The 27243-nt window shown below is 42.0% G+C and overlaps 1 protein-coding gene across 2 annotated transcripts in view; it reads right to left on the reverse strand.

Moving 5' to 3' along the window:
• SGCZ (sarcoglycan zeta) overlaps positions 1 to 27243 on the reverse strand; it is a 542307-nt gene that overhangs the window by 20011 nt on the left and 495053 nt on the right. For both annotated transcript variants that reach the window (XM_083460104.1, XM_083460103.1), the window contains one exon: positions 2010 to 2082. In XM_083460104.1, the coding sequence (XP_083316230.1) occupies positions 2010 to 2082 (73 nt within the window). The remainder of the gene's footprint in view (positions 1 to 2009; positions 2083 to 27243) is intronic.

Raw genomic sequence — 27243 nt, forward strand, 5'->3', positions numbered from 1 at the left:
GAATTTCAGACCTCCCCTATTTGGTAAAACAGCCTACCCCATTTTGCCATTCATGAATTCTGGATGCAACTTATAATAATAAAAGAATAAAAATATTATTTTATTTAAAAAACATATTCAAAAAAGGTCTTAGTTTATGGTGACCAGACACTGGCACAGGTTCTGCCTACAGTGATGGACCTTGGTGTCTCAAATTTCAGCGGCACCTTGCGCAATGTCAAAGTTCTGCACCCTCTGCCTCTGACCTTCCATTCTACTTCATAGTTGAGGTGTCTCCTGCAGGGAGTGCAACCAAACTGGTCAAGCTCCCCCAAGGCCGCCTCTGCTGCCTGTCCTCCTCTGAGAAAGTGGAGTAGATCTGGGCGCCATCAGTTTGCTGGTGATGGCTGATTCCATACTTCCAGATGACCCTCACATAGTGGCTTCACACAGACGTTGACTAGAGGGCTAAGACTGACGCTTGTGGAATCCCACAGCTGAACTGCCATGGAGTCAAGCAAAAGTCCCTCAGTGCAACCCTCTGAAACTTAGCCTCAGGTAGAGTAGGACCACCATAACACTGTGCCCTTTTCTCCAACCAGCAAAGTTGGTCTAATAAGATTTCATGGTTGATGGTATAGAGGAGTGGCAAAATATCTGCCTTCCTCCTGTTACCACAACCAGTCTGCTACTGGTTGTTTCAGGTGCTTCTCTCCTTATATCTTTTCTAGGGTTTCCTCACACACACCTCTTGACTTCTGGATAGGAAACAGGAAGTGGTACTCCATCAGAGTAAGGAGATGTTGCCCCATCACAGCTAGAGTTATCCTTTAGGGTAGGCTTCTTCAACCTCGGCCCTCCAGGATGTTTTGAGACTACATTTCCCATCATCCCTGACCACTGGTCCTGCTAGCTTGGGATCATGGGAGTTGTAGGCCAAAAACATCTGGAGGGCAGAGGTTGAGGAAGCCTGCTTTAGGGCAATGTGTTCAACAAGGGATCTCATCTGATTTCTGCCCAAGTTAAAATGCTCCTTTTACAATGGTTCCAGATTGACGACTGCACTCCCTTGTTGAAGTACTTGAGTCCATCTCTTGGGTCTAATGTGCGTGAAACACCTAAATCTGCTTTGGAAAGAGAAGGGAACACCAACCTTACCACAACCTCTGTGACATGTTCTGAGATGGAAATGATCCCAAAAAACAGAAGAAGAAAGAACCTTATACTGAGACACAACTGTTTGTTTTAGGCTTACATTTAATCTCTTTGCCTTTTCAGAAAAATATTGATCAGGGCTCAACAGCACAGCCACATCTAAACATATCTAAGGCTTCAACAGGGAAGTCATTTTCATTAAAAAATAAATAAATCTTAGTTTGACTTACAGACTCCCTGGAAGTTTTAGGATTCGATCTTTTTTATATAAACATAATAATCTCTGATATTTGGGAAAGAGACAAAAACCACAAGAGTGACTGGCCGGTAAATGCAGTATTGTTTCACTGACATCAGGAGTGAGTGGATTTTTTGTTTGGATTGCAGCCTTTGAATAACCTTGGAAGGATAGATTCATAGGAAAGTGAAGGACAAATATGGCTCAAGAGAGAGAGAAAATGAGCAAAAGGCAAACAGAGTTTTCAAGGGCAAACCACAGCATGCCAACTCTTCCCGGACATTTGTGGCTTGCACATCCTGAAAGCTCATAATAAGAACAAAAACTCAGTTTTCAGAGGGACAGGAGTGCTCTACAAACCCCATTTAACAATGAGTGAATCCTGACCCATCACAGCTTCAGACAAGGCACAGATACATGTCAAATGGAAGATGCTTTGGTGAAAAGGTCTAAGATTAATTTTGATTCTTCATTTGTAGGCAAAATACTTGAAAGTTTTGTTTATGGGTGAGGAGTACACAAATGCTATAGTCAGATTAATGAACAATATAACTTACTTTAAAAGCGTTTTAGAGCATAGCTGGTCTATGGATAACTTGCCAAATAAAACTGAAATCAATGCTTTCGAAACACCTACTTGAGGTCTTGGGATGGATCTGCTCTGATATGGGGAGTCTCCACAGAGTGCTCAAATACAGCCCCTTCTGTGCCTAAAATAAATACATAAATAGGATACAGGATGGTTATATTCTATGTGAAGATCACAGTTTCAATGTATTACATTCCTCAAACAAAAGCATTTCATTGAACTGATTTGTTTAATGTTTCAGCACGTTACTGTTGGTGAGGTTTCTTCAAATTAGACTGGCTCTAGAAGAATGCTTCCAGTGCTATTTTCCCCCCTAGAAAAAGAGGTGCCAGAATTCACCAGGAACACCTTCCTTATTCTTCCACCTGGGAGGTGCCAGAAGTGAGTTTTGGTGAGCTGCGGCTGAAAAATTAAAGCCCTGCTGGACTCTTATCGTCATCGCTGACCATTGGTTAAGCTGGCTGGGTATGATGGGTAGTGCAACAATATCTCGGGGCCCATAGCTGAGGAGCACTGTTCTAGAAGGGTTTCGTGTTTTAAAGGAAACGTGATATATGAAAAAGATTTGATTGGTGGCACTGGAAGCAAAGGTCCTGATCTTCAGGTTGGGGTGCTGCTGCTGCCTCATTCATATCTACAGTGGCAGAAGTTCCATGCTTAAAGGAGTGTGCTTCTGCCTTGTCCAGAAAAGGAAATGGACCAGCACTTGTGTAAAGAGGAGTGCTTCTTCTGTCCAGCAGAGCTTCCATACAAAAACGCCAAATTTCCCCTAATGCCAATTTATGTTTCCCCTCTCCAGATGCATATGAGTATAATATCCCAGATCTTAGACAGCCACCTCTAGTCTAGATCTCCAGTATCTTATGCAATGCTTCAGGATATAATGAATTATTCAAGATGATATATATTTTTTATAAATTATTTTATTCTATATGGCCAAAGTGGTTCCCTCCAGAGGCTACTGGATTCCAGCTCCCATCCCTTCATCTTAAGGTAGCATTCAGATTTGTGTCTGGTTTCATGATTATTTTTATTGTTTTATTCTCTATACAGTTTATTTATTTATTTTGGTACATGGTTTAGAAATACTAACCATTAAGCAATATACACATGCCTTAAATAAATAATAATTAGCTAAAAACTGGTCAACATTTGAAAACGAAGCTTTTTGGTGTGTTTTTTTGACAAAACAAGATCACAAGTCATAGAAGGGGAGTGACAACAGCTATTTATTAGTTCAAGCTCTCAGCTTTCAATATTGGGCAGCAATGTGTTAACTAGAGGACCAGTGATGTACTCTCTTAAACAGTATAATCATGGACATGGAGGCATCATCCATAAAGAAATTAGAGATTACAGCAGACCGAGTGTGGAAAATCTTCTAGGAGGTATCATTTAAATAAGGCAAGAAACCCACAAGATACATGGCCATTTTATAAATGGCAAGATTCTCAGAAATATTTCTCTGACACAGAGCTCAGCATACATCATATCCATCCTAATTCAGCACAAGCCACAGCTAGTCATGCATTCGCAAATTGTACTCCCCTGAAACTATGGAAACTGAAAATTTAGTACTCTCAGAGACTGGCTGGTGTAAACTACTTATTTCTGCTCGATTTACCAGTTACTGATATTCGGCCTTTGGAAAATGACAATGAAGATGGTTTCATTAATACCACTGGAATCATATTTTACAAATTACAGAGCTGAAAGTTTGGCAATAGATCATGTTACCCTTGCATCCACAGAATGAGCACAATGAGTGGGTACTTGTTATATAAACAGCAAAACAAGGGTTTTCTCCATGCATTGTCTTGCTCTCAAAAAGAAAATGGCAGCACATTCAGCACAACACCAAATAAAGGCTAAATTGTGCCGTTTTATTGGGAGTACTCTAGATGCAAAACCGCCACCACCCTTTAATTCAATCATACATCTAGGGTCACAATAAAATGAAAGCAAACTCAATGTTGCATGTACGGTTCATTTCAACAAAGGGACCAAACAGCAGGGGTTGCTTTGGTACATTGTTGGTGTCGTTGACCAAAGTTGCCATGGTTTCAAAAGCCTCGGTGCTTCTACAGCTGGGTAAGCAAATGAGAGGGATGTTATTCCTGTAGATACTTGGACCCTGACTTCTCAAATCACAGATGTAAGGAACCTTAGTTGTGCCTGTCTTTGTCAACAGGTGCCCATCGTTGTGGTGATGTAGGATTTACAGGTGGGTCCAGGATATCAGTTAAATGCTACTGGTAAAAGATTTGCAAGTCATTGTGTCAGAATGAGAAACAATGTGCAACATTTAACAGCTGTATCATAAAATGGAATCTATGAACTCGGTGGGCATTTGGCTCGAAGTGTTACTTGGCAACATTGGAATATGTGCAGCCAACACCAGTTCTTGGACCAGTATAGCATTTGAATTAATAATATACAGTGGAACCTCGGTTTTCGAGCGTCTCAGAAGCCGAACACCGAAAACTTAAAAAGTAATTGCTTCCGTTTTCGAGCACGCCTCGAAAGTCGAGCAGCTTCCACTGCGTGTTTTTCTTTTTTCTCAATGGATTTTGCCGACCACCCATTGCTCCTCGATTTTCAAACAGTCTTCTGGTTCCACTGTACTTAAATTATAACAGATTGAAACTAGAGGCTTGACACTGCCATTTAGATTATGTGAAGAATGTGTGTACACAAACAATTACACCAATCCCAGCATAAGTCTCCTTAGCAACTATCCCAGGTCATAAAAATCTAAGAAGAATCATACTGGATGAGACCAAAATTCATCTAGTCCATCTTTTGCTATCCACAGCAGCCAACTGGACAGCTTTTGGAAGCCTTCAAGTAGGGTATGAGGACAATAACCTCTTTGCTGTTGCTCCCCAACAAATTCCCAGTAACAGGACACAGCTATCACAAGTAATAATAGTAACAATTTACAGCATTCTTCTCCATGAAATCTATATAGGCTAGTGACTATCACATCTTGTGGCAATGAATCCCACAAGTTAACTCCCTCCTTGCTCCACCTCTCCTCCTTCCTATCTGCCCCAGCTTCACTTCCATTGCCGCCTGCTTTCTTCTAAATCTCCCACAGCCTCCTTCTCCCCCCTTCTAAATCTGCCCACAGCCTCCTTCTCCCCCCTTACTTTAATTTCTTGTCTCCTTTCTGCCTGCCTATGGACACATCAGGTTTTCTAGCTTCACATTGCCCACCCCTTCTATGATGGTTGACATTGACATTGGTCACTGACATTGGTCTAAGGTATCCCAGTCACAAACAAAAATGAGGTGGTGGGGAAATAATAATAATAATTTAATTTTTTATACCCTGCCCATCTGACTGGGTTTCCCCAGCCACTCTGGGTGGCTTGGGACGTGGGTGGCGCTGTGGGTTAAACCACAGAGCCTAGGACTTGCCGATCAGAAGGTCGGCAGTTCAAATCCACACGACAGGGTGAGCTCCCGTTGCTCGGTCCCAGCTCCTGCCCACCTAGCAGTTCAAAAGCACGTCAAAGTGCAAGTAGATAAATAGGTACCGCTCCAGCGGGAAGGTAAACGACATTTCCGTGAGCTGCTGCTCTGGTTCACCAGAAGCGGCTTAGTCATGCTGGCACATGACCCGGAAGCTGTATGCCAGCTCCCTCTACCAATAAAGCGAGATGAGCACCGCAACCCCAGAGTCGGCCACGACTGGACATAATGATCAGGGGCCCCTTTACCTTTACCTGGGTGGCTTACAAAGGTATTTTGAAGCCCTGTAGAGGAGTGAGCAGAAGATAGATCAGGATCTCCTGGGAGATTTCCCAGGTGATCTTCAGGTAGACGCTGCACAGAATACTGCTTTGCATGAATGGCTTGCTACTTGATAACAGCCACCATGTGGAGTGCTTTATGCCTTCCTTCCATGCATGAACAGAAAATAATAGTACTATAGATTGCTAAAAAGCACAGTGCGTCATTCGTAAAGATGGAATAGATTAAAGCCATAATATGCACTTTTTAAAAAGGTTATTCAGAAGGTTCTATTTTGATCTTGCCGTTAGTGTTCCTGATTATTACCTATATAATGACTTGCTGGCCATTTAGTCTCCAAAGCATCCTACCTTTTCTCTGTACCACGGAGCTGAATAACAGATGTAGAAGGCAAAAACCACCTGTCATTACCACAAAGCAAAAGAGAAATGATTTATTGAGAAATGCCCTTCACCACGGTTCAAGTGGGAAATTCTGCAGGCAATAAGAGAGGGAGAGGGACTTGGGCACTTAAATGCCCTTCTTTAGATCAGCAGAGAGGCAAAGTACGGTTCTTAATTTAGCAGTATGGGGAAAGAGGTGTACTGCAAAGCAATTGACAACAAGGCCTGGGAATCTGACACAACCATACCAATAGGAGGAGGAGGCATGTGGGGATACATATGACAGTCAATGAGCCATTCACTACAATAGCCTCAGACACACATTGTAGCACTGCAGCAACTGTTTTTCGCTGCAGGACATTGCAATAAACAGTGAAAGTTGAAAGCAGCTAATACTTTAAGAAACACCATTGATCAGTGATAAAATTCTCACTTTGTAGTTTTCAACAGGGTTCCTGGGTTAGAGATTTGCTCTGCGTCAGTGGCGTAGCATGGGTTGTCAGCACCCGAGGCAAGGCAAGTAATTTGCGCCCCCTAACCCGTGGATTTTAGCACTCGAGTCTCTTCCGTGCGCCCCCCAGATGTTGTGCCCAGTGCGGCCGGCCCCCCTGCACCCCCCACGCTACGCCACTGCTCTGCGTATTCAAGACTAAAGGTAGGAGATAAAACAGTAGTAGATTTTCCGTGTACGTAGGCAAGGGGTATCCAACTTGCTATGGGACCCAGTGTCACAGAGCATGCCGGTCAGTAAATTACACCAGGCATAGGCAAACTCCGGCCCTCCAGATGTTTGGGACTTCAATTCCCATCATCCCTGACCACTGGTCCTGTTAGCTAGGGATGATGGGAGTTGTAGTCCCAAACATCTGGAGGGCTGGAGTTTGCCTATGCCTGAATTACACAGTCCAAATTTGGAGTTTACTCTTTCTTAGCAAAAAGATGATCTCTACAGACTTGGCTGAGTGTCAGGCTCCATGAGATCAGTTGCCATGACTAAAGCTCCCCGTCTCCCCACAGCTATCTAGGTCCCCTCCTCTCCAGGGCTTTCCCCAAGCAATCAGACTGTGCCTGCATGCCCCTGTCTATTGGTTCTGGGAGACAGGGGGTGGAGAGGACCTTGCCTCAGCAAGAGGGGGAGACACCTGTGACTGTTCATGAGCCTGACTCATCTCTGCCTCTTGGCTTCCCTCCCAGTTGCCGGCTTCAGCTTCTGATTCTTGACCTGCCACAGACTCTCCCATCTCACTAAGCTTTCAAATACAGGGAGGACTCAGATTCAATTCCAAACACACTTACACAAAATTAAGACCTGCTCATTTAATGCAGCCAGACCCCTAGTGTTAAACAAAGTGTGAGATGTTGAGAAATGGTGTAACACTAACAAAACTGAAACAGCATCAAGTATTTGTGTGTCAAGACCCCAAAGCCACCCCCTTGTTGAGAAATAACACACACAAGGACACAGATATTAGGTTAATGTTATTGGGCAAATTTGGCCACAACTTTATTGATTACAGAATGTGAGCGGTATTGGCTTAGGCATTGAATGGACCCGACTATATCTGACTCCTGCCTGATGCGCAGGAAGTCCGGTAAGGGCAAACCACTGGAAGGGGGAGCCCTGTCAATGAATACCAACTCGAGCTCCCCCTGGTGTTCCTGTCGGGGTCATGTCATGGCCCTAGCCCCTGACCCGGGCTTTGGATAAGATCAACACCCCCGGATTACTTTAACAGAATACCCTTAAGCTTGGAGGGGCAGGTGATGGCCACACCTCCCCTCCCCCATCACAAGGTCAAACAGTGCCTAACCGCAAACCTAACAAAGTTGTGACGATTGCTATGAGGTAGGCAAAAACCACATGGCCAGTGCCAATCTGCCAAGTGGAAAAATTCCTACAAGACCCCTCAACGGTAACCAGCCGAGGTCCATATCAAGGCCAGTGCCTTAACCTGCGGGTGATTGAGGAAGCGAGCCAAAGAGGAAGCCCTCCGGCTCGCACCTCCGTTTACATGGTCCCGGCCATGCCCCCCGACCAGCAGATTGGCTGGCCGGGCTCTGATGTGGCTGGGATCCCCTGGGCAATGGGGGACTAAGTCCCCCGGCCCTGGAGGGGAATGGGGGGACCACGCAGTCCACCGCAACTCCTCCCCACTGGGAAATGGAGCGGATTTCATGACAAGCTCTGAAGTTCATCCACGCAGGGCAGGAGTGGGGAACATCTGACCCTCCAGACGTTGCTGAACTACAACTCCCATCAGCCCTAGCAAGCATGGCCAATGGCCAGGGATGATGGGAGTATTAGTTCAGCAACACCTGGAGGGTCAAAGATTCACCACACTTGATGTAAAACATTTGACACACATTACAAAAAATAAAATCTACATGTTCTTAACTATGTGAAGGCTGTGTAATCCAGATATTGGAGAGCTGCTGCCTGTTAGAGAAGCCAGTCAGCATGACAGCAGCTATTAGGAAAAGAGGGAAGTTCCCTTAGATGGGAAGTCATTCATGCTACAATTGGACAAAACAGGAGGAAGGAAAGTTGGGAAAATTTCAAATAGCTGAAATAGGACAGCACATGCACAGTGTTCATGATAGTATGGCCGTAGACATACACAGCATGTGTTGTTTCTTTAGCAGAATAATGACTCTGTGCCGATATGCCTCAAAGGTTTTTGGGGCACCTTAAAGACAAATAAATTATATTATGGCATAAGCTTTCGTGGACTAGAGCCCACTAAACAGATGCATGGTGTGTAAGCATCAGTTGTTGGGCATATGCCATAAAAGAAATGTTACGCTTTAAGGTGCCGCAATACACTTTGTTGCTGCAACAGACCAGCACAGCTCTCACTCCGGAATCTGTGGCCAAGTTCCAGGAGAAGGATTGCAGCATTTGTTTCCTTTGGTTGAGAGAGCACTGGAGACTTAATGGTGTATTTGGACTATTTGCTTTATTTAACAAATGCACAAACAGAGCAAAGGTGGAGGCAAACAGGCACTCCTGCAGAAGGCAGACAGACAACTATTTATGTGGACCTACAAAACTGTATTCCCCGCTCCAGCTAATTCCACCACCTAGAAACACTCAGATCTCTCTGTTCTATCATTGCCCATTCAAAGCTGCTAGCTATGATTTCACATACGCATCCTGCAAAGCACATGTCTGAGACCCTATACAAAGCACAGGTCTGCAAAGCACAGGTCTGAGACCTCTCTAGCACTGCAGGAGAGAATTACCCATTGAAGGGACCATCCCTGGTCATTAAGAAGCATTAAAATGCCTCTGTCAGATCCCAGATTTACAGAGATGGAGCCAGCCAAACTCACAGCTGTATTTTCCCTTGATCCTAGTCTGTTCATACAGGCACTCAATTAGTCATATCCTTTGCTGTTTTATTTAATCTCCCTTCTCTGTTGTCACCATGTCCTGATTATCCCCTGTGCCTTTTGATGCCCTCTGTTTAATACTTCTAATGAGCTACAGTAGGCTTAAAATATTATATAACACCCAAAGAGAAACCAAGCTAAGTTAAAATAAAAACAATGGAATAAATTCTGGCTCCCTTGAAATCGGCGTCAGTGACTGCTAACCATCACCAAATGATTGTTAAAAAGCAACAATTTTCATGCTTTTTCTGTAGTTTGGATATCACTGCTAACTTCTGAAAAATTAGTGCAGACCTTTGGCATCAAGTGAAACTGAAACAACCTTCACCAAATCACCTTGAATCAAAGTATGATTCCACATTTAAAATTCCCACCAACTAAAATCAAAGCTCTTTTCCCAAATGTCCTTATTACTTATAATACACTATTATTGGATCCACAATTGTACTGTTTGGCAGGTGGATCAAGCTACATACCTGTTGCAATATCTGGTAAGCCAAGCTTACTATCAGTAGATAAAGGAGGCAGAGTTCTGTGTGATTTGGACATGCTCTAAGAGGCTTCCTTCCCATTTGGCGTGCTCCCCACCATAGAGCGATGAGATTGTATGAAAAAGGCCACATCACACCAACACACATTCATATGTTGTGTTAAGCCATGGCTAGCTGAGAATGTGTTAAGCCATGGTTTATGAGAATGGGCCTCAGAGAAGACTGGGAAATGCTACTGGGTTACAAAGGGAAGGTGAACTACTTGATATCTACTTTGCTTCTGTCTTCATCCAAAAGGAAAGCAGTGTCCAACTTGGTGACAACAAGAATAAATGATGCAAGGAGGGAGCTGGGTCCCAAGATAAGAAAAGAGGTGGTAACTTGGCTACTTTAAATGAATTCACATCTCCAGGACCTGAGGAGCTGCACTCAAGGGTATTAAAGGAGCTTGCAGATGCTGCAAATGTTGTCCCCATCTTCAAAAAGGGGAAAAAGAAGAAGAGCCAGGTAACTACTGACCAGTCAGCTTCACATTGATACCAGAAAATATCATAGAACAGATACTTAAACGGTCGGTCTGTGAGCACTTAGAAGAGCCAGCATGGGCTTCTCAAAAGCAAGTCATGCCAGATGGATTCCATTTGGTGGATCAGGGGAATGCTGTGGACATAGCATAGCTTGATTTCAGTAAGGCTTTTGACAAAGTCCCCCATGGTATTCTTGCGAGGAAGCTGGCAAAATGTGGGTTGAACCAAGTAACTATTTGTAGCTGGTTGACTGACTGAACCCAAAAAGTGCTCACTAACAGTTCTTCAACATCCTGGGAAAAAGTGACAAGTGGGGTGCCATGGTTTCTGAGCAGTTGTTCAACATCTTTACAAAGGACTTGGTTGCAGGTATTGAGGAGATGCTCATCCTATTTGCAAATGACACCAAACTGGGAGGGGTAGCCAGTGCCTCTGAAGACAGAATTGGGATACAATATGACCTTAACAGATTGGAGAACTGGACCAAAACTAAAAAAAAAAAGAATTTCAATAGGAACAAATGTACTACACTTAGGCAGGAAGAACCAGCTGCACAAATAGAAGATGGGGGACACCTGGCTTGCCAGTACAATGTGTGAAAAGGATCTAGGGGTCTTAGTAGATTACAAACCTAACATGAGTCAACAATAAATAATAATTGTGATGCTGCTGCAAAAAAGGCTATTGCTACTTTAGGCTGCATTAACAGAAGTATAGTGTCCAGATCAAGGGGAGTAATAGTACCGCTCTATTCCGCCTTGGTCAGACCACACCTGGAGTACTGTGTCTAGTTCCAGGCACCACAATTTAAGGATATTGAAAAGCTGGAACACGTGCAGAGAAGAGCAACCAAAATGATCAAAGGTTTGCAAACCAAGCCTTATGAGCTGGGTATGTTTAGCCCGGTAAAGAGGAGACTGAGAGGAGATATGATAGCCATCTTTAAATATCTAAAGGGCTGTTACATGGATTATGGATCAGGCTTGTTTTCTCCTGATCTGGAGGCCAGGACCTGAACCAACGGCTTCAAGTTACAAGAAAGGAGATTCTGACTAAACATCAGGAAGACCTTTCTGACAGTAAGAGCTGTTGACAGTGGAATAGACTCTCCCACGCGGTTGTGGACTTTCCTTCCTTAGAGGTTTTTAAGCAGAGGCTGGATGGCTATCTGTTACGTATGATCCAGTTGAGATTCTTGCATTGCGGGGGATGGACTAGATGACCCACAGAGCCTCTTCCAACTATACAATTCTATGATTTATGAATCTTGTTTCTAAAAGTCTGCCAAGCTTATCTCAAATGTGTGCCTATTTCAAAATTGCTCACTACCCAATTATCTTTACAGTGTTCTTTTACAATGTCATTATTCTCAACCTTTTATTTAGAATATATATATATATATATAGAGAGAGAGAGAGAGCGCCTTTGCTGCTTTCCAGAGTAATTGAGCAATTTGATATTTTCCATTCATCAGTCCCTTAATATAGCAGCATATAGTATTTCCAAATTAGTAGATGCCCCTTAAAGATGAATAGAGGATGCTTCTTCGGTTTAAATTTACTGAAAGCAGCATATGTCAATCCTGAGAATTCCTAATTGAAACAAACCTTTTGAGTCCCAAATGATGGAAGAATTGCGGCTGAACATTGGTGTGTGTGTGTGTGTGTGTGTGTGTGTGTGAGAGAGAGAGAGAGAGAGAGAGAGAGAGAGAGAGAGAGGAGCCACTGATAAAATAGACTGCTGGGTGAGATGTGAGCAGTTGCTAAAGCTGAGCCAGAAGTTGTCAACTGGAAACATCCAACTCAAAGTAGCTTGAAATTAGGAGTGAAATTTAGAAGGCATAATCCTGGTGCAGGAGGGTTACTGTTTGTTTTCCCTCTCTTCCATTCTTGGGAGGCTTGGGAGGTGGGATTATTGGCTTATCTCTTTCTTTGTCTTTGTCATGTTTTGTATTTTATATTTTTATCCTGTAAAGTGCCCTGGGATCTTTGGACGAAGGGCGGTATATACATTTAATTGATGGGTTGATAATAGGGATGTCAGAGAATTCTGATGACAATGGAAATGGGAGCAGAAATTGCTGGTGTTCACTTATCTGTCCCCTGTCTGGAATGGAAATCAATCCAGTGAACACAACAATATGCTGTTGTTGATTTTAGTCCACAAACATATGCTGCTGATTAAGTTTCTCTCCAGACGGCCGCATCTGCATTGCATTTCCTTCACGTTGAAGTGAATAAGTTGGAATGGCATAATGCCAATGTGTTTTATATAATTAATTACGTAAATTGTGTCAAGTTGTTTGATTTTAGCACAGCGGACAGTGAGAAGAAGAACGTAAGTTTTGGCAGATGACCTGCAGTCGAATGGAAGCAGTGCTGCGTGTGATGAATACATGCAACATATGGAATGCACAACAATGCCTTCTTACAACCCAATCAATGCCTCTTTGAATGACACTACATTATTATGCAATATCCTGGCATTTCCAACTTCCTCAATCCATCCCCCAAACACTGGATGTAACCTTTGAGTTAGTACCACATTATATCAAGAAACATATTCTCTTTGAAATGTGCTCCTAGCTTTTCTTTTTCTCTCTTTTTTACTTAATTCAATCCAAGAGTTAGCTCTTTCCCCAGAAACTAATCCTTAAGTGGCCATATATTCCGCGCTGAGAGCCAAGGCTCCTGACAAGTCATGCCCACACCTTTACAGCCCTCATTTACAATCCAGACATGAAAAATAAAAACATATATATTATGTGCTTAAAAACAAAGCAAAAGAAGACCATTATTATACTTGAATACCTAGGTACTGAATTTACTGATGTCAGCCTGAAAAACAGGAACCCATCATTGTCCGCTATCAAGGGAGAAATTCAGCTTCACAGTGCTGCAAAATAAATAAATAACCAATATACTGAGCCACATTTGGGTGTATGATTTCTACACTTCACTCCCTTTGGGCTAGGCTGTCTGTGGGTGAAAGCATTCTGAGTGAATAGCAGTTGCCTAAATAATATTCAGGTTGCATGATACAAGGGTGAGGTGTAATTATGTAACTTTAAAATTCTTTACTAGACCTATATCTGCTTGTGAGTGGAGAAGAAGGGAAGTTGCTGGTACAGACCTGGAAATGTCTTCTTGATGGATCTGTGAGTCTTCAAGTGATAATTGGCATGGATTTACATATCAATAACCTTAGGTCACAAAAATTCCTGAGACAAAGTAAGGCAAACTAGGGTTTGCTACTTCTGTTTCTAAGTCATAGTGTCAGAAGTATCTGAGGACTACTTCTGATGTTATAATTCTTATGTGTGTTATGAAAAAGAATCAGGAATAAGACTGAATAGACCAATTCCACTACCTCTGTGAAACTGGAATTTTAGCCCTGTTCACATGGTCAAAATTCAGGAATTCTGGGCACATAGAGTGGTGAGATCGTGCCTTTTGCATTCAGGGCTCCAAATCTTCATTTGTTTATGCATTTTGTTATATATGGAACAAACATGGGTACAAGTTACAGAGAGAGAGAGGAAGGAAGGAAGGAAGGAAGGAAGGAAGGAAGGAAGGAAGGAAGGAAGGAAGGAAGGATCTGTTTACAAAGGTCCCATGAACATGCAAAGTTCAGGAGTGCAGACACAAAGTGCGAAAGCTTGTATGTGTGAATGAGCAATCACAGGTGGTACACCATAGATAGAACTTTCACACCAAAACACATTATCAGTCTGCACATTCAGTCGAAAGGTATCAAATGTTGAATAACTAAGGGATGATAAATCATGTCGTTTAGAAGCTGGGTCAATGAAATACACAAATTGTGAATATGGCACTGGCTTATCTGGGCCAACGGGACCTTAGAATGCAAGCAGAATTGAAGATACCAACATTGATTGTGCTTCTAAACCCTAACGTTTGCAAGCATTTACAAAACTGCAAATGTTCCTTGAAATAACTCAAGATATCTATCCAGGCAAAACCTTATTGTCTGCCCAGAAATTCTGACACAGGAAAATTTGGTGGCTACTTGTCCTCATATACAGCTTGCATCTTGACTGCTAGATTTACTTCAGATTTTAGAACTCCACCTGTTTGCTACACAGGTACTGATTATCTACCCAACTGTCCTCAGAATTTTGACCATACCCAACCATATTCAGCAATGCCGTGATTGCAAATGCTGCTTAATTCAGTGAGTCAGCCAGGTGTATATTATTGCATTTTCTTCCCACCTTTCTTCCATTGATTGTAACATATCAAGCTTGAATTATGACCTGCCAATAGAGCAGGAAAAGTGTGAGAAAGACTTCGCCCATTGACAATCAAATGGCCAGTCAGCTACTGAAGGCAAATATATACCATATACTCTCATACAAACATGCATCGTATCATCATTTACTTTCTCTACATGACTGAGCTTTTTCTAAATGGTTTATTTATATTCTTCTAACCTAATTTGTAATTCACACATATCCCTCATTTCCTTGTTATTCTGTCATATTTCCTTTTTATGGTCCCAAACAATATTTCTACTTTATCATCCCATTTTAACTGTTATTGTGGTGCTCTGTATATTGCTTCCAATTACCTGCACATTTATCCAGTCTTAAAAGCAAATCTAGTATGTTTATGTTCTCCTATACATGTTAAAATCGTGTGGCTATTATAATACAATAATGGAGTGTCTCATTATTTCTTTCTACTGTGTGGCTGTGCTAGATTCTATTGAATTCATAATATTTTTCTCCACATCAAAAGAAGCATGGCTAGACCCAAGTCAGAAGAATATTAAATTTGTTTCAATACATTCATCAACTCTTAACACATTTTTCTTTCTTGTCTGTTTCACATGAAACTCAAGTGGAATGTCTTTTATTTCTGCAAATTCATTCAAGATATGTGCAATTCTAGCAGCATGTAACTGGTGATTTATCTGAAGATTTGCATTAAAACTCTCCTTAATCTTCCTGATAAATGAGATTACAGTGGTACCTCGAGTTAAGTACTTAATTGGTTCTGGAGGTCCGTACTTAACCTGAAACTGTTATTAACCTGAAGCACCACTTTAGCTAATGCTGCTGCCGTGCCGCCGGAGCACAATTTCTGTTCTCATCCTGAAGCAAAGTTCTTAACCTGAAGCACTATTTCTGGGTAAGCGGAGTCTGTAACCTGAAGCGTATGTAACCAGAAGTGGATGTAACCCGAGGTACCACTGTATATTTCTCATCTAACCTTTTGACATCTATTTCTCATACTGCTACTAGTAAGGTACTTAACTAAGTCTGGTTTCCTATCTTATACAGTGGTACCTCGGGTTAAGTACTTAATTTGTTCTGGAGGTCCGTACTTAACCTGAAACTGTTCTTAACCTGAAGCACCACTTTAGCTAATGGGGGCTCCTGCTGCTGCGCCACCAGAGCACGATTTCTGTTCTTATCCTGAAGCAAAGTTATTAACCTGAAGCACTATTTCTGGGTTAGTGGAGTGTGTAACCTGAAGCGTATGTAACCTGAAGCGTATGTAACCTGATGTCCCACTGTATCTGCTTTGTATGCCTGCATATTATTGGAGAAATAAATAAATGCAAAATTGCAATTCTTTGGTATTGGGTTAACCTAAGAATTTTGATTCAGTCTCAGAAGATATGAAAATGACCTGCCCCCCAAATGGGTGCCTGTGAGTTCCTAGCTGTGCAAGGCCACACTGGGGCTCTGCTCATTTCTACAAGGGAGTCCCCCACAAAGTGGGAGTCCAGGTGATGCAAGCACATGCAGCTTGGACCTCAGTTCTTACCAAAGAGTCCTTTGTCATCTATTTCTGGTGGTTTTCCTCTCTTTTTCCTTTGGCACACATGTGACACCCTTTCCTCCATGAAGAACTTTGAAACTCATCCTGAGATATTCATTAACTGGCTTTGTATAGCCCTGTTAATTTTACGGCAACATATTGAGGATTTTCATCACTAATGGCTATGTGGAGTTACAGACCTCTCCCAAATCTTGTGGGGACTTTATGCTTCTAAAAGTAAAAAAAACCTACTGTAAATATAGCTTTCAAGGTCAATGGTGCCTTGATACATATGGGTTTGAATTACATAGGCAGTGACAAGCTAACTCAAAAGACACAGAGAAATGAAAGTTTATTACTTGCACTTGCTTATGAGGCCACTGATAGTTCTGGAGTCCGACAAGAATCAGTGTATCACATCTGAACTCTGCTTGTGAATATTGTTATCCCAGGTGCTATTTGCTTGAGATCATTATGCAATTCTGCTTGGCATGTGGCCTCAGTTTAGTTCAGGGGTCCTCTTGGATGGTGGCCAGAGTCAAGAGAGCAGAAATAAATAGCCCCTTTCAAATTTGGAAATCAGATGAGAATATTAGTTTAGTTTACATGATTGCTAGAATCTGAAAGTTCCGCCATCTAATTCTATGTTATTTGCTGAAACCAAATGTCCCTGGGGAAATGGTGTTTTGGTTCTAATAGCTTCTGCTAACATGTGCTGTCGACACACAGGCATAAAGCATTGAAGAGCGCAAGCCAGATGGTAGCAGTGCCAACTGCAAATGACTCAACTCTCTATCTTCTTTTCAAGGAAGGATAATACTCAGTTCTGAGACTGTCAGCATTCTTGGGCAAAGAGTATGTATACTTTGCTGAGCTCCTTCAGTGCTTTACCTTAGAACTCCCATCTCTTGTGGGGGTGCAATTAGTGCCAGCATCAACCGTTAAGAGTTTGGGTGTAATCTTCGACACCTCCCTTTCCATGGAGGCGCAGATTGCAGCTATAACAAAGGCGGCATTTTTCCATCTCCGCCAAGCTAAGCAGTTGGCTCCTTACCTCTCTCGCCCTGACCTAGCCATTGTGATCAACGTGCGGTCACCTCCAGATTGGATTATTGTAACTCGCTCTATGTGGGGCTGCCCTTGAGACTGACCCAGAAACTCCAGCAGGTGTAGAATGCTGCAGCGAGACTCCTCACGGGGTCCTCACTGTGAGATCACATTCATCTGGTGTTATACCAGCTGCCCTGGCTCCCGGTGGAGTACAGGATCAGGTTTAAGGTGCTGGTTTTAACCTTTAAAGCCCTATACGGCCTAGGACCCTCGTACCTACGGGACCGCCTCTCCTGGTATGTCCCACAGAGGAATTTACGATCTGCAAACAAAAACATCTTGGAGGTCCCAGGCCACAGAGAGGTTAGGCTGGCCTCAATCAGAGCCAGGGCTTTTTCGGCTGTGGCTCCGATCTGGTGGAATGCTCTGCCACAAGAGATTAGGGCTCTGCGGGACTTGACATCTTTCCGCAGGGCCTGTAAGACAGAGCTGTTCCGCCAAGCCTTTGGCCAGGACACAGCCTGACTCCCTCCTTTGGCAATCTTCACAGAACTCTACCTAATGGTTGCCATCAATTTGATTTGAAGTAATTTTTTAATGAAATGATTTTAAAATGTTGTCTTGTTTTATTGTTGTTAGCTGCCCTAAGCCCGGCTTTGGCTGGGGAGGGCAGGATATAAATAAGAATTATTATTATTATTATTATTATTATTATTATTATTATTATTATTATCATGTGGTCAGCGTGATGAAAATGCTTCTGGCACAATGGGACACTGTGATTAGTGCCAGAGTGCATGGAAACGCACGGAAACATTGGCAGCATATTGGTAGCCAGTGCAATCCTTTTAAAACTGCTATTATGTGCTCATGGTAGGCTACCCTTGACAGGAGCTTAGTCACATCATTCTGTACCAGCTGAATCTAAGTGCATTCTCAAGGGCATTCTCACATATGCCCTTGAGTAATCCAACCTTTAGGTTTCCAGTGTGTGCATACCACAAACGTATACCACACATCATAAAAATAGATATCCTCTGCCTATTGAGCATATGGTTCCCCATATGCAATGCTCTTGTGTGGGTTTTTAAAAAGATTAGGTTGAGAATTGCTCAGTTGCTCAGGGAAACTCTGGATAAACAAAAAAGTTTAAGTTTACTCTTCCCTTCCCTGGAGACCATTCTTTGAAGCACCCCTCCTTTCTTTTATGAGTTAAGTTTTAAAATAAAAATTGAAGATGCAGAGCTTTAAAAATGTTTAAAGGACACAAGTTCTTGAATCTAAAAACCCTTTTGCCTTTGAGCACAGGGGAAAAAAAATCATAATAACCTAATTCAAAGACAAGCATAGAGAAGCTTTAGAGACAGAACAATTTTCTAAATTATATCTGGGAAAGAACAATGCTAATACTATTAAGGTCAGAAGGAAAACTCTTGCAATCTTTAACAGTCGTCGTGAAGCTTGTACAGTTAAGACACTCAAGCTTTAAACTTTAGCATTTCTACAACATTCGTGACTGAATTGGGTCCCCTGTATGGCGGTTTGTCAAGATCACACAGTTACTTTTCTTGGCTACAAAAGAGCCACAGTTTAAATGCCTACTCAGCTACAACACACACACAATTTTTTCATGTGCATGTTTTCTTTGTTAGATAATGAACGTTTCCAATGAAACATTTATAGGCAAGCCTGTTCGGTATTTATGTTTTGCCAGTCCTGAATGCATGAACCCATTTATTCACATCATGCCTCAGGGACAAACTGCATTCTATGTTAAACATATAGCTTGGCATTCCATTTTGTTTTGTTTTTTAAAGTTTAAATAGCAGACACCTGGGATGCCCAGATAGGATAAAAAATGTGGTGAGGGTAGAAGGCTATGCTCTTTAATCCTTTGCAGTGTACCACAATATCAATGAAAATACATATTCTTGCTCAGAAGCTGCTATTTCCATCGGGAGGGAAGTTGCCACTGGCTGTTACACAACCAGCAACTGGCCCAAGATAAAAAAAATAAGCTGTTATTTGTTTTCTGATTGTCTGGTGACTCTAGCCGATAAAGGTTGTTCCCAGTGACAATCAATAATATTTGCCTTTTAGACTCATCTCTTTTTGTCTAGCAATAATCAAATTTAAAAGTTGAAAATACTTTTTAAAGCGGACCATGGGATCTAGGGCCAGGTTCCGTTAGTGGAAGCCAGATGGAGACCTGTCAATCTAATAAATTGTATGCCTCCTTTATTCCATTGTATTTCTCGTTTCCAAGATATCTGGTAGACTTGCCAAATCTCAAAATGAGGGTGGCCTTTACACGGGCAAGATTAAATGTTCTCCCACAAGCAGATTGGATGGGCCAGCATAAAGGAATTCCTAAAAAAGACAGAGTCTGCGGCTACAACTCAGTATCAATAGGAGATGCAACTCATGTGCTCCCTTTCTATAATGAACTTAGAAACAATTATATTCACCCACTGTTAAGAGCACAGAAGGAAAGGCCATACCTTGGTAAAGACCTGTTTCTTGCTGTCTGATGCAGAGAAATACATATCTTTCAGAATAGCTAATTTTCTATAGATCTGTGCTACAAAATTTAAAGGGCATATGGGAAATAATGTATGCTTTAAAGGTTAAGGAGTAGAAATGCAAATTACTATTGTTATTGTTGTTGTTGTTTTCTGTTTAATATGTGTATATATGTGTATATAGCAGTCACAAAATTAAAAGACGCCTGCTTCTTGGGATAAAAGCGATGACAAACCTAGACAGCATCTTAAAAAGCAGAGACATCACCTTGCCGACAAAGGTCTGTATAGTTAAAGCTATGGTTTTCCCAGTAGTGATGTATGGAAGTGAGAGCTGAACCATAAAGAAGGCTGATCGCCAAAGAATTGATGCTTTTGAATTATGGTGCTGGAGGAGACTCTTGAGAGTCCCATGGACTGCAAGAAGATCAAACGCTTCCATTCTTAAGGAAATTAGCTCTGAGTTCTCACTGGAAGGACAGAACGTGAAGTTGAGGCTCTAATACTTTGGCCACCTCATGAGAAGAGAAGACTCCCTGGAAAAGACCCTGATGTTGGGAAAGATTGAGGGCACAAGGAGAAGGGGACGACAGAGGATGAGGTGGTTGGACAGTGTTCTCGAAGCTACCAACATGAGTTTGACCAAACTGCGGGAGGCAGTGGAAGACAGAAGTGCCTGGCGTGCTCTGGTCCATGGGGTCACGAAGAGTCGGACACGACTAAACGACTAAACCACAACAAATATTTTATATGTGTATATATGTGTAAAACACAATAAAGTGACTGACTGAAGCCAGAACAAAGACTGCTGCTAGCACTCATTCCAACACCTCTACCATAACTCTTTATATATTCTCTGTATACATAGTTTGAACAGTTCATCACTATTCCTTTTTTGTGATGGAGTAGTGCTGCTTCCTGTCTACAAAACAAAAATTATCAAAGGCCTCACAGCTGTGATCAAGCCTTATATGACAGAGACATGTGCATGAAGTTCAGTTCAATGCAACTTGATAAAAGAATGTCAAATGTGTGTGTGTGTGTGTGTGTGTGTGTGTGTGTGTGTGAGAGAGAGAGAGAGAGAGAGAGAGAGAGAGAGAGAAACAGGGATGGACACATCAATTTCAATTTCTCTCACTTATTCCCCATCTTAGGTCCAAATCGCCCCATTTGCATATCAGATTGTGATTTAATATTTTTAAAAGTTCACATAAAAAAATTGTGCTCATTTCTGTACACATGTCCCCTCACCTTTTCGTATGCAATGTTGCCTAAAACAGGAATGCTTGCAAGCAATTCCCCTTGATATACATTTTTGTCTGTTATTTTTATATTATGTTCATTGATACAAGTACTTTTGTGCACACTTTCCCACTGTGGACTCCCCCCCCCTTTTTTCCATTTTGCGGCTTGCGTGATGGAGAGCTTAATTGCAAAATTCGTAGAAGTGCAAATTCTGAAAGATACCTGCATAACAGTACGGGAACTGTGAATTAGGCAGGTTCATTTCAAAATGTCAACCAGATGACTTGCACCCCTATCTCTGGATCAACTTCAGAATTTCTTTTGGGCCTTTGACCCATCACAGTCTTGTAAGGAACCCGGGGCCAAGCACCTTAAGGGGGTACAAGTAACCAGAGCAACTGTGATGCTGTAGGGGACGAAAAGTAGGCTTGGAGTACTGGTGTGATCTCCCCTTCTCAGGCAGTGTACTGCTGTATTCTGCAACATCGGCAGCTTTCTAGTAGTCATCAAGGGCAGCCGCATGTCATCTAGCCTCGAGGTGACGAAGGAATGAATGATGGTTGCAAGGTACAACTAGAACACTGCCAAAAGGCATTATATTCCCCAAGCTAGGAACACAGAGATAACTTTCTCCTTGTAGTTGCCTTTGAGTTCTGACCCCCAAATTGTGTTGCTTTAAAATTTTTCAGCAAACATGTGCAAGTCCCCACGGTTTGCATCAGTCGGCTTATATTACGTCCTGTGACATGATATAACTGATGAAATATGGCAGGGCACTGGAGTGCCAAGTGTCACAAAGAGATTTTCAAAGGCTTTTCCCACCTTCAGATACACATTCAATAAGTACCTTACCTTGAAGTGCTTGACACAGTAAAAGAAGACGTTAGGTACTTAGTTTAGACCAGGCATGGCTAACTGATGGCTTGTGGGCAGGACCCTGTGAAATGTGAGCCAAGATGTGGTAAGACAACAACAGAAATGTTGCCCCCCCTTTTTTACTTGTAATGAAAAGTGAAACCTCCATGTTCAATTTCTACTTTAGATGCAATGAAAATGTACGGCCGAAATAAACCAACTGGTCCTGCTAGTGGTAACCTGTTAGTACAATTGTGATTCCCCCCCCCCCTATTTGCACCCTGCGTCCCCCAAATTAGCTCAAGGGGAAACCCCAGAACAGTGTGCAGAGGGAAGTGATTCTGTTGGATAAGCAGAAATGCTTGCATTAACATAATGTTTGCAACAGTGTGGTATTGAATTCCCTCTAAAGTAATTATATTTTATGTGCAATGCTGAGCATATGGGTTCCATAATTGTGATGCCCTTACTACTAGATGGTGTTGTTATTATCACAGAAATATCTGTGTTGAATGTTTTGGTATTATGAAGCATGGGACAAGTACTACGACACGACTGCATTTCATTGGATAAAACACTTGGGTAGAAGTTTGCAGATATGGTCTCTCTCCCATCCCATACTGTCCACATGGAGGATTCTGGGTTTGATTTCTAGCATTCAACAAAGCAGGAAAATCTCTCACTCTGCTTGAGGCCAAGAAAGCTGACTCAATACAAGTACATTTCATATGTTTAAATATTCATTTGCGCAGTTTTAAAAATAGTGAAGCAAATTTGAACTATTTCTCCTAGTCTTTGTGGATAAAGGTTTTAAAACAACAACCCAATCCAAAAAGAGATTTTGTGTGATAGTAAGCAAAGAGCCTAGGACTTGCCGATCAGAAGGTTGGCGGTTCGAATCCCTGCAACGGGGTGAGCTCCCGTTGCTCCGTCCTAACTCCTGCCCACTTAGCAGTTTGAAAGCACATCAAAGTGCAAGTAGATAAATAGGTACCGCTCCAGCGGGAAGGTAAACGGTGTTTCCGTAAGCTGCTCTGGTTCGCCAGAATGCTGGCCACATGACCCGGAAGCTGTACGCCAGCTCCCTTGGCCCATAAAGCGAGATGAGCTCCGCAACCCCAGAGTCAGCCACGACTGGACCTAATGGTCAGGGGTCCCTTTACCTTTACCTTTACCTTTAAGCAAAGAGGACTGAATTCAACTAATGAGTCCTGTCAGTGGAGGCCTGCACAAGAATTTCCCTTTGTAGAAGGGGTCTTTCCCCATGTGCCTCCCCCCAAAAATGGGTGGGGAGGGGTCAGGAGAATCCCCAGAATGGTGCATGGAGGGAAGGGGTCGTTTTATATGGGAAGCTGAAAAGCTTGCCCTGACGTATCAACACTGACTGATATGAGATAATTTGTTATAAGTATGGATAAAAATACAGGCCTCAGTGTAACTGGTTTCTAATGCCAACTGACACAATGGAAAATCCCACAAGCCATATGATAACCTCTCCAAAATCCCTAGAAACTGTATCAGCCTAGCTGTTCCTTGGCAAATTAAAGAAATCCTACATAATGTCTCCCAGCCCCCAGCTAGAAATAAATTGCCAGTCACTCCATACAATTAACTATTTACGGGCTGAAAAGTTTATTTTAGCAGAACAACATTCACATATGTAACTTTACCTTTCTCCACACAGACTATTATTTTTCATAACAGTTGCAACTTAGCTGTTTTATATTCATTTGAGGAAACTTTAAACATCTGTTTTGAAAGCTTGTGTCAATTATTTGCTTAAGACCAAGCTTCAGAACATTTAGCGTTCTGAGATTTTTATCTGCCAGCAGGATTCTTTCAGTTTTTATATTTAGCTTTATTCTTGTATTTTTCAAGTTTCGTTTCCTTCCTTGCTAAGGCAAACATCTTGAAAATGACTGGCTCTCAAGATTCGTTTTAGATAAAAGAACCAGATATTTATTCTCCTTTGGCTTTTGAAGTCTACCAAACAGACAAAATTAGCAGTAGTTCACTGGTCACAAGACAACTGCCAATTAGTCTGCTAAGACAAATGCTAGATTTTAAAGACTTATGCTAAAAGAGAAAGTTATAAAATATCAACATCAATGGCCTTTTTTTGGGGGGGAGAGAAAGTATTTTTAGAAATACAAAATTGTTCACTGTTCCCTTGAACAACTGACATAGGGGAAATATTTTATTTTCAAAAACCAGCCACACTGGTCATTATCTTTGATAAATCAGGAATAGTAAAAAGTATGGATGCTGTGATGATCTGCCAAGTTTGATTCCCAATATGTATATAGTAGTTCCACTGGTGCAGACAAGTATACCAGATTTTCCTGTTATCTGATTCTATTTTATTTCTGGGGTGGGGGAGGAAATTACTGGCAACGGGATGCACAAACTCCTGGGCATGGTTATTGGGGAGGGGGTATATATCTAGTTGGCTCTCCAAAAAGAGGTGTTTTTGCTCAAAACTTCTAAACTCCTTACAAACTTAGTGTTTATTATTTAGATTGCATACACACAGAATGTTTACTGGGGTGGGGCATATGGGAATTGTTTGTTGGTGTATTGTTATAAACTGGAAAATATATATTAAAAAACGTTTTTGTGCTAGCCTGGGAACTGTGTGCACAGATTTGTGTTCAAATGAAAGCCTCTGTAAACATACAAATAGGAGAATGTGCACGCAGGGAGGATAGGGAGACAAAAAAAAGGATGCAGCTGAAATCAACCATATGAAAGATTTTTGTTGCTGGCTGGCAGTCTGCAGGCTTGGGGACCTGCTCTTGCTTTTGAACATTTGTGATACTTTCAAAACTAGAACTTTTGGTCTGGATGCCAGGAAGCTCATCCTTGCTCAACTTGTATGTTTGCAAATAGAGACTCCACAAAAACATTCTGGCAATCTCTCATCATAAGGAAACTGATTTGGTAATGATTGTCCCTGAAACTTCCTAACACTTGGGGGTGCGGAGATCACTTCACATTATAGAGTTGTTCTATGCATTACTCTTGACTCAAATTGTAGAATTTGGGATGCATCATTTCAAATTGGGGTATCACATTTTTTAATTGTTTTCAAAGTTTTAAAAAAAGAGAGCGTTCCTGACATGTAGAAAACTAGAACAACAAAGGAGAAATAGCATAGCTCTTTCCCCCATTTTATAGTTTGCCACACTAGGGGTTTATTTTTTGTTTATTTTTTACATAGGGAAGCATTCAAAAAATGATACCCACCTTTGGTATAAAGTGGTGGGACAGCCTCTCATTCTGCATAATGTGTCAAATAGATCTTGGACAACCAATCTCATGATTTTAGTTGTATGATTCATCCTTTCCAAGTCAAATAATAATGCGGAACATTTTAAAGTGTGCTAAAGATTGCTATCTGCACCGATATAATTATACAATTTGCAGTAACAAGAGTCAGCTTGTAATGTTGGATTGAATCAGCAACCTCTTGCTTCCGGTACATTGCAGTAGAACATGAGAATAAAGTATAAACCAAGGCAATATTAAATGTAACCACCACTATCAGTTTGACAGAGTACATGCCAATGCAGTCAAAATAGTCTCATGCAGTCTTTCACTGGAGAGTAACTGACACACTGAGGGAAAGCCATTCCTCAGTATTCCGATCCATGGAGTAGTCCTCTAGTAAGAAATAGGTTTCGACTTCCCCAGTTCAAGGTGAACTGTCTTGAAGCACTCTTTATAGAGTACTTTTAAGTACGTACCCTTAAGTCACAGAGAAATTAGAGCTGACATTTTGAGTACAGGCGACTATTAACACGCTGGGTAATGGCAGCTTTTATGACTATTGGGGGTGGGGGTGGCGTTACCTAAGTAAACCTCTCAAAATGGCAAAAGCGCAATAAATTAATGCTGTATTAATGATGGCATGTGAAACAGAACTGCGGGTAGAGAGTCGAATTCTACAGCAGGAGAATATCCGTCTACGTTATTGCTGTGTCTGGACATCAACAAAAGGGGAGGGGGGAACTCAGCACCACAGAGATCCAGATCTTCCACTTTGGTTTCCCAAATAACAGAGCCAGAAAGGTAGATGCGACTCAACAACTTCCATGTTTATTTTTTTTTTAAAAAAAGCAGACATAAAAACAAACTCAAGGTGAGGTTAGACCAGGCGAATGCCCCTCCCACTCTTTGCCAGCCTCACTTTCAAGGCCCTGAGTTGGACCTTCCATGGAAGTACAGTGGTACCTCGGGTTAAGTACTTAATTCATTCTGGAGGTCCATACTTAACCTGAAACTGTTCTTAACCTGAAGCACCACTTTAGCTAATGGGGCCTCCTGCTGCTGCTGCGCCGCCGGAGCACGATTTCTGTCCTCATCCTGAAGCAATGTTCTTAACCCGAGGTACTATTTCTGGGTTAGCGGAGTCTGTAACCTGAAGCGTATGTAACCCGAGGTACCACTGTATGCTGCTACTCAGGACTGTATCTGTTGCCACTCATCTTGCTGCTCTTTCTCCTGGCTTCCCAGTCAGGATGAGGTTGCAGCAGCCTGTGTCCACTCTGTCCCTGGCTCTGTCTTTGGCCCCAGCAGGCCACCATTTTCGTACTTTGGTGCCCACCATGCCACTCCCTAGCATGAGGCAGAGCCTATCACTCCTTGGTTTCTTGGTTTCACCAAGCTTCTTCCTCCTCAAACATCCCTGACTTCTTCCTTTGCTCCTCCCATTTTTCCTTTATGCAGAATCCACCAAGTCTACCCACTTCCAGTTTACTCATCCTTCAGCCCTTTGACTGGTCACAACCCCCTTCCTATCTACCTTAGGCTTTCCTTTCCTTTGCCTAAGATAAGGATATTTCTTGAGCGCTGGTCCTTGGGTAGCCAAAATTATCCACACATGAGAGGGAGGTATCCCTATATAGGGAATTTTTTAATGTTTGATGTTTTATTGTGGTTTTATATTTTGCTGGAAGCTGCCCAGAGTGGCTGGGGCAACCCAGCCAGATGGGAGGGGTACAATTATTATTATTATTATTATTATTATTATTATTATTATTATTAGTTTTGGGGAACCACAAAATTTGTACAAGGGCAAAAAATATTTGGCGAAAACCCTTAGAGAGGACCCTCCCCAAAAAACAGTCCAATAAAGATTGAGCATGCTCAGTGCACACGGAATGCTGACTGTTGAGCAGCAGGTGAGGAGAGAACAAAAAGCTGGGATAGGGAGCGGAATAGACTAGGATTTCTGGAATGATGAACAGGAGCATTCCACACTGCCAT

Source organism: Podarcis liolepis (assembly GCF_965112155.1).
Source record: "Podarcis liolepis genome assembly, chromosome: 9".
NCBI lineage: Eukaryota > Metazoa > Chordata > Lepidosauria > Squamata > Lacertidae > Podarcis > Podarcis liolepis.